General features: G+C 56.9%; 1 protein-coding gene across 1 annotated transcript; it reads right to left on the bottom strand.

The window, feature by feature from the left end:
- Nucleotides 1-443: 443 nt before the first annotated feature.
- On the bottom strand, nucleotides 444-6,975 carry LOC127001194 (uncharacterized). Its single transcript, XM_050865411.1, has one exon. The coding sequence runs from the start codon at nucleotides 4,429-4,431 to the stop codon at nucleotides 1,543-1,545; it is 2,889 nt and encodes a 962-aa protein (XP_050721368.1). The 5' UTR covers nucleotides 4,432-6,975; the 3' UTR covers nucleotides 444-1,542.
- Nucleotides 6,976-8,520: the final 1,545 nt, after the last annotated feature.

The following is an 8,520-nucleotide window of genomic DNA, read 5'->3' as shown; positions in this document are numbered from 1 at the left end:
GTAAGGGCTAAGTAAGATCGCTACGGTGCTTTAGAGTATAGACCATCGCTAGAGACATTAAAAGGAAGGAAAGGCGATTAAATTTACTTCAAACCATCGCCGAAGACACAAGAAGAGAAAGATGACTCAGTAAGATCGCTACAAACAAGGCCAGTTAGGGGAGACTCACCTACTCCACGCCTAGACAAAAAGGAGGATTAAGAAATATCACTTAAGTTATTAGACCATCGCTTGAGATAAGGAAGGAAAGACACGACAGGGAAAGATGACTCAGTAAGATCGCTACAAACAAGGCCAGTTAGGGGAGACTCACCTACTCCACGCCTAGACAAAAAGGAGGATTAAGAAAGATCACTTAAGTTATTAGACCATCGCTTGAGATAAGGAAGGAAAGACACGACAGGGAAAGAGGACTCAGTAAGATCGCTACAAACAAGGCCAGTTAGGGGAGACTCACCTACTCCACACCAAGACAGAAAGGAGGACTAAGAAAGATCACTTAAGTTATTAGACCATCGCTTGAGATAAGGAAGGAAAGACATGACAGGGAAAGAGGACTCAGTAAGATCGCTACAAACAAGACAAATAAGGGGAGACTCACCTATTCCACGCCTAGACAAGGGCAGTACAGGGTCGGCTTGGCGGTGGTGGGGAGGGCATTGACAGGGTGCGCGTCGCTGGCCGGCCCCTCCCTGGCGGCTCACAAGGCCCGGTGGGACGCGAGCCGAAGCGAGACACACATTCATTTCAGACACAGCAGGACGGCCTTAGTGGCGGCTTGGGTCCCTCGTTGCCTATTTTCCACACGAACATGGCAAGGTGACCCACATTAGCTTGGAGTCGGGGCTTGCCAGCTTGCTTGACGCACGCACACGACAAGAACAACACCCCAAACATTGACTTCCACTCGCCCACCAGCTGACCGGACACACGCAAACACGCGCTTCACACACTTTCCATTATTACCACTCAGCGGGGCCGCGGCGTCAGGCGGGCTGGCAGCGGGCGCGAGGCATTCATTCATCCCTAGCCGGCGTGCACTCGGCCACCGCGGCGGGACAGGGAGGGGACGTGAGCCACCCGCCACCCCCTCGTCGCTTCAGCTGCATGGCGAGGCATAGCATGGCATTCCGTAGCCTCCACGCTGGCCGCCCTCGTCCCTCAGAGTTGTGTCGGAGCAAAGTCATCCAGTATAAGAGCCGAGCAAGTAGATTTACTCGCCTTCCTTCCTTCCTTCCTTCCTTCCTTCCTCCTCCCCTCCCCTTCACTGCCTGACGCACCACACGCGCGGATGTTGTAAGGTTCGCCAGTACGCAGTTTCGTTTCCACAATTTTCAGCTCGGCGGTTTTATGTAATGGAAGAGAAAATATGTGCACAAGGAAGACATGGAACACCCGCAAAGACCGTCTCTCCCCGCGGCACGCGAGCGAGTCCGCGGGTCACCGCCTGACGACACAATCCACGAGAACAGTCAGTCAGTGGCTCAGCTGGCGACGCGTTGCTCCTCGGCGCTACACCGTCACACCACCGACGCGGCCACCTTAGGCACTACCTGGACGATCGGCTCGCTTCTTCCGGAAACAGGTGAGGGAACAGGTGATGATGAGGAGGCCGGACACGATGAGCGTCGACATGATGGTCTCCCGCAGGTGGCAGGCGGCCCACAGGATGTACCACAGGGAGCGCGGCACCTCCTCCACCTGCACGCGCGTCCACATGATGGGCACCAGCTTGTGGGAGAACAGCATGCCCTTAGGCGGTCGCACGCCCACCTGGACGGCTAGCGAGGCGTTAATGGGCACTCCGAGGATGGGGTGGTAGTAGATGAACGAGCCGTGAAGGGACTCGTTCGCGGCTATCCCGTCCACGCCCACCATGAGATTATTTCTCGTCTGGCTGTCCCTCGTCCCTGAACTGTTCCCCGAGTCCCTAAGGCTACTCTTAGACCTACTTACATACTCTACATTGTCCGTGAGGGATAAAAAATGGGGCGGGGATAACCAGAAGGGGTAGTTGCTGATGTAGCGGCCCATGACGGGGACCTGGCCGATGGATTGTAGCAGCAGCGGCTCAAGGTCCACGACGCCGAGCACCTCGTTGAAGCTCTTCCTGTAGGTGTCGCCCTCGAGGGAGTTTTGGTGCTTGGAGTGGCGGTGGTGCAGGTGCTTCTTCTTGTCATTGTAACGGTGGCGCTGTTGGTGCGAGTTGTCGTCGTCCTCGAGGTCGTCCTTCACCCTGGAGTAGCTGAGGGACGGGTAGAGGTCGTGCGAGGAGTACTCCCAGGGGCTGCCGTTCCTCGCGATGTCGTTGCCGAGGATGAACTGGTAGCCGGGCAGCCCCAGCACGTTGACGGAGTGGCGGTAGCGCAGCGTCAGGTTCTTCTCAATCAGCGGCACCGGCAGCAGCACCGTCTTCCTCGTGTCCAGCGGCAGCGGGAGGAATATCTTGCGAGACATTTCCGTTAACGACCTCCAGGCGACCTTCCTCAGGTCCGGCTCCTCCGTCGAGCGTCTGGCCCGCCCGAGGGTGGTGGCGAAGGACAACCCGCTGCTGCTGCTGCTGCTCCTCGTCGTGTTCCAGACCATCTCAGTCGCGGCCGTCGTCTTAGTCGTCTCTGCTGCCGCCTTTGTCGACGCAGCAGCAGCCTTAGTCGTCGTCGCTGTCACTGCCTCAGTCTTAATCGTCGCTCCCACCGCCTTCGTCGTTGCAGCAGCAGCCTTAGTCGTCATCAATGCCACTGCCTCCATCCTGGTCGTCGCAGCAGTCTCCTCAATCGTCGTCGCTGCGACTGCCTCCGTCTTGGTCGTCGCAGCAGCCCCCATAGTCGTCGTCGCTGTCACTGCTTCCGTCATAGTCGTCGCAGCAGCCGCCTTAGTCGTAGTCGTCGCCTTCGTTTTAGTCGCCGCCGCCGCCGCCCTCGTCGCCGTGACCGGAGCAGCTGTGTACCCTGGCTCCGTCCCGGCCGTCGCTTTCCGAGGCGGCTCTGTAGTTGACGGCGATGGAATGTAATTTCTGGTTCCCTCTTCCTCCTTTTCTAGCTGAGAGCGTCTCCTTATTCTCCTAAAGCCCCTTCCCTTGGCCTGTATCTGCGCCTGAATGCTGGAGAGGAAGGTGGTGTCCACGTTGAAGAGCTTCAGGTTCTCGATGATCATGCTGAAGACGACAGACGGCGTGGTCTTGTGGTAGTCGTGCATGTTGATGGTGAAGGAGGGGAGGTTGTTGCTCTTGCTGACCATCTTCATCAGGTCGTAGATATGGAAGGGCGTCGAGAGGGTCATGTTGGACCGCTCCGGCACGAACTCCACGTGCAGCCCTGCCGTGCGCCTGAAGGAGATCCTGAAGAACATGGGCCCGCGGTCGTGCACCATCACCTCGGGGTTGCTGGAATTGGATTTTTCATCGATGCTAAAAAAATGAACCTGGACGGATAACTTGAGCCCCTCCAGCACGAAGAGGAATTTGGGGTCCACTTTCTTAATGGCGTCCTTGAAGCTGGTGGCGTTGGACGAGGTGTTTTTGCTGGTGTTTGGGCCGTACTTAGGGTACGGCTCTCCGTACAGCTCACTGTTGGACATCCTAAAGAAGAGGCTGTTGTAGGAGACGAACTCGTCACCGAAGTTCATGTAGCTCGTCCTCAGCCACGACCAGCAGTCCTGCAGCAGGTTGTCCACGCCGTGCTTGACGCCGTGGTCATAGGTCACGCCCGCCATGACGAGGGTCAGGCCGAGCATCACCCCGATGCACCGAGGCACCGACACCTGGCACTCCCTGAGCCGGCGGGGCAGCGCGGGCTTCTTGGCGCCGCACAGCCCCAGGCAGTGCCTCCGGGTGGCCCCCTCCGCGTCCGGGGGCGTGTCTGCAACCCCACCCGGCGTCCTGGAGCTCCTCAGCCTCTTCATCCTCAACATCTGGATGATTTTGGACTTCTTCTCCGGATGAACCTTGGAGGAGCCGTCGATCTGGTCGGTGGCCGCGAAGTCTGAGCCTCGGTGCGGCATGAGGCCCGAGAGCCACGTGACGAGCCTGTACCTGGCCGACACCTTAGCGATGGGCGACTCCCTCACGCTGTGGGCGTCAAACGGCCTGTCCACAAACTTACATCCTCTCTTTTTGCACACGCACACGCACCTCACCGTGGTGGGCCCGTGGAGGGGCGCGTTCACCACCACACTTTCGGTGTCGCTCCCTATCTCGTGGCCAAGGTCCAGAACAGTATCCAGGTTGCACGGACTTTCCTTGCCCAGGTCACTACAACTACTGCTGCTGCTGCTGCCTTTAGTCCACTGCATCTCAACGAACTCCGTGTAGCTCCCGTCCAGCTCACACTCCTCCGAGCACTCCGAGAGGGCGTGGCGCTGGGCGCTAGTCACCGTGAGCTTGCTCGGTGGCGCGAAGTCCAGCGAGACGCACTCCATGGTGTCGGTAGCCATGGTGACTTCACCAGCACAGCAGTCTTAGGTATGTATTTTTCGGCGAAACACTCGTGTGGCTATTTTTCAATACTAGAACAAGTTCTCTCGGGCCCGGCGGCTGCTGCGTACTCCCTCCTTCCCCTGCCCGCCGCCAGCCACTCGACCTGCACGTGTCCGCGTCAGCACTCGCTCTGGCTGGGTCCGCGTGTTGCCCTCCTCCATCTTATGTGCACTGACTCACAGGCAGACCCAACACTGATGCGCCGCACTGGAGCACACGAGTCCAAGAGAGGATGGTTCTAAAACGCGTTAAATAGAATAACAGAGAGAGGAAGATGTTAAGAGGACTCAGAAAGAGGAGGCAGAAAGGGGAAGATACTGAACATGAGTTTGCCCTGGTGTCCGCGCCGCCCTTCCCACGACAGCCACGGGCCTGAACACGCCACAGGTGTCCCACGCATTCAAGTCCTTACAAAAAAAACTTCACACACGGCCCTACAAAAGCTTGAATGTGTCTTGTGGGGCCGCCCGAGACGTGTTCGCATCCCCTGTTCTCTTTTTCACGAGGCGGCCTCCAAACTGTTGCGCGGGAGGCTGAGTGCGTCGCCTCACGTGCCGCCCACCTCACTCACGCCTCCGGGCACCAGCGCGTCGCAGCCTCACACTTTACACTACAGCCGACACGATCAGGCAGTCAAGCCGCGCTGGTTGTGCAGGCTGTGTTTCCTCATGCTCTATGCCTTTTTCTGATCACTGACAGTCTTCCTGAAAACTAAGGTCACTCATGATGCCACTGTATCCAGAGTTTCCTGTTTAGAAAGATATTTGGTTGGAGTTAGCGAATGGAAGAAAATTCAATACGGACGACTAAACTAGATGGAGTGTGGTGTGACCTGACGTAAGAGTCGCCCCGGCGGAGCTCCTTCAGTGCTGGGAGCAGCAGGACACAGCGGCGGCAGGAGCACCACGCCGAGTCACGCAATCAGCATTATTATGACCACCGAGGCTCCGCAACGCCCCCGCCCCGCCAGGCACCGCTAGCCAGCCAACCGGCCGTGTCCTGGCGAGAAATTTACTGCCCCGGCGGCGACTCAGGGGCGGCCGCATCCCATGTTAGGAATCCTCGCGAAACTCGATAATAATATTAATAAGTGAAAATACACGATGTTCACGTCGAATACCACAACGCAATGAGTCACAAGCAAGATTGAACCGGTTCGCCGCGTCCTTCACCGCATCAGCTGCAGCCATACACTAAAGCTGCGAGCCCCGGACGTGGCCACCCGTGCGGGGCGAGGCGAGGCGCTGGCGGGGCCGGGGCGCTCACCTGCCGGGTCAGTCGTGCCCGCCGCCTCGCCAGGCCCGGGCGTGCCGTGCCTGGCGTGCGGGGCGGCAATTAGCGGCTCTGTGACTCCTGGCTCACCTGGCCGCCACCACTCACACACTGCGTCACTTGCTGCACACGCCTCTGTACCGCACTTCCGCTCCCGTCACCACACGATTGCCTTTTTTTCTCTCTCTCTTTATCACCATGCACTGCGCCGGGCCGCCGAGGCAGACACCTGTTCCTCCCGGTCAGCGGCAATCAGCTGTTTGGCGCTGCAGCAGAAGGTTCCACGGAATATCCCTCGGAATGGCCAGGGCTGAACACTGCACTCACTCGCTGCACTGCTGAACGGCGCGGATGAACGGCACTCGAGGCTTAGGGGGGTAAAGGTCAGACGTGGCCGCCAGCACCGACAGCTCACCAGCGCGGACGGGCGAGGCGGAGCAGCGCGGCGGCCGGTGTGAGGCGACCGTCCGGGGCCCAGCTGCTGCACCTTCGACTCACGGCTCGCACCAAACTTGCACACGCGCTGCTCGCCGCCCTCGCCCCCCTCTCCGCCCCCCTCCCGCCCACCTACTCCTTTCCAGCCCTCCCTCCTCCCTCTCTCTCTTCATCTCACTCCCGCTCCTCAGAAACATTTAATCTACTCACTCCCAGCGCCGCCAATTCCAACTAGGATCACGTAGATGAGATGTGGTGGAGTGTCATCCCTCTTTACCTTCCCGCTTCCCCCACTCCCCCCCACCTACTCCTTTCCTACCCCTTTTACTCTCCTCTCCATCCCTCCTCTCCACCTCTCCTTTCTCTTCTTTCCTCTCTGATTTTCCCATTCCCCCTCCTCTTGCACTCACTCTATCTCACACTCATCAGATCATTGTCACTCCACTCCCATACCTCGTCACACTCAACTCTGATCAACTGGAGGGGAAGACGAGGCAGTGGCCCTTCTATTTCCACCTCCTCCTGTCTATCGTGCTGCTACGTGGGTGCTCCTGGCGGCGGCGGGGCAGGCGGGCAGCGGGCGGGGCGGGGGTCGTGTAACAAGTGAGCCTGAGCCCTAAGCAACTTGTGGCCCTAACGAGCTTGCCCCGCCCCTGCCTGGTCCGTCAATAACAACAGATTCCCGCTCGATATGCTCCACTCCTCCGTCCTTCCTGCTTCCCTCTTTTCCTCATCTCCTTCCTTGTTCCTTCCTTCTCCTTTCTTCCTTGTTCCTTCCTTTTCACCTTCCTTGTTTCTTTTTTTCGTTTCTCCTTCCTGGTTCCCTCTTTTCTTTCTCTCCCTTTTGTTCCTTCTTTTCGTTTCTCCTTCCTTGTTTCTTCCTTGTTCCATCTTTTTCCCTTCTTCCTTCCTTTTCTTCCGTCCCTCCTCTTCCTTCTCCTAACCTTCTACTACTCTCTTCTCCTGTCCTCTTCAACCGTTCTTCTTGTTCCACTTGCTATCTCTAATTTCCCCTTCTTCTTTCCCCCTTTCCTCCCCCCTTCCTTCTCAGTGCCTCTTTCTATCCCTTCCTTGTTCTTCCTCTTCCTTCCTCTAACTCCAATTTCTTCCTCATGTCTGATTTTCTCCTATCCCTTCCTTTCTTCTATTCTTGCTATCTCAAACTCCTCTTTCTCCTCCCATTCCTTTCTCACATCTTTCCTTGCTTTTTTTCCTCATTTCCTTAACCTCCCTTCCTTCTTATTTCCCCTTCCTCTCTCCTGATCTCCATTCCCTTCCTTATTCCCATTCTCTACCCCTCCTTCCCCCTCCTATTCCTGTCCTTTTCCCCTTTCCTTGCTCTCCCCCTTTCTTCCTTTAATTCACTTTCCTCCTTCTACCCTCTTCCCTTTCCTCGTGCTCCTTACCCTTCTATCCCCTACCCATCCTCCCTCCCTTCCCATTCTCTTCCCTTTCAATCCCTTCCCCTTACCTCTCTCTCCCTTCCATTGCTTCCAACCCATTCTCGCTTCCCTTTCCTCTTAGTCTCTTCCCAGCCTATCCCTCCACTTCTTCCTCCCTTTTCTGCTATCCCCAGCCTCCTCCTCCTCCTATTCTTCCTCCACTTTCTTCTCTACCTTCCTCCCCCCATCTGCTTCGTCCTCCTCTTTCTGCTATTCCCAGCCTCCTCCTTCTCTTCTTCTTCCTCCCCTTCTCTTCGCCTTTCCTCCCATCTTCTTCGTCCTTCTCTTTCTTCTTTTCCCCGCCTCCTCCTCCTCCTCTTCTTCCCCTTTCCTAACTCTTCTCCCTGCATCTCTTTCTATTACCTCAACCTCCTCCTCCTCCTCCTCTCCTTCTCCCTCCCAAATTCTTCCTCTTCTTCCACCCCTCATTTTCTCCACCTATCATTTTCTTTCACCCCTCATCCTTCTTCCTCCACTCACTTCCTTCACCCTTTTCTCCCCTCCACCTTCTTCTTCCACCAGTCCACCGTTCTTCTTCACCCTCCTCCTCTTCCACCCCGTTATTTTTCCACCTCTCCAGTCGTCTACCCTCCTCTTTCCCCCCCCCCACCCCTCTTCCCTCTTCCTCCATTCACTTCCACCTTTTCTCCCCTCCACCTTCTTCTTCCACCACTCCACCCTTCTTCTTCAGCTTCCTCCTCTTCCACCTCTCATTTTCTTTCACCCCTCATCCTTCTTCCACACCACTCTTCCACTGCCATCCACTCTTCCTTCCACTATTCCCTACACTTCTTCCATCTCCTTCTTTAACCTATCCTCCCTTCCACTCTTCCACCTCCCTCCACCCTCCCATTCCACTATCCTCCCTCCCCTTCTTCCACCACCTGTTCTACGCCC

Source organism: Eriocheir sinensis, chromosome 20, assembly GCF_024679095.1.
Source record: "Eriocheir sinensis breed Jianghai 21 chromosome 20, ASM2467909v1, whole genome shotgun sequence".
NCBI classification, from domain to species: Eukaryota; Metazoa; Arthropoda; class Malacostraca; order Decapoda; family Varunidae; genus Eriocheir; species Eriocheir sinensis.
This window is presented reverse-complemented; position numbering and strand designations above follow the sequence as displayed.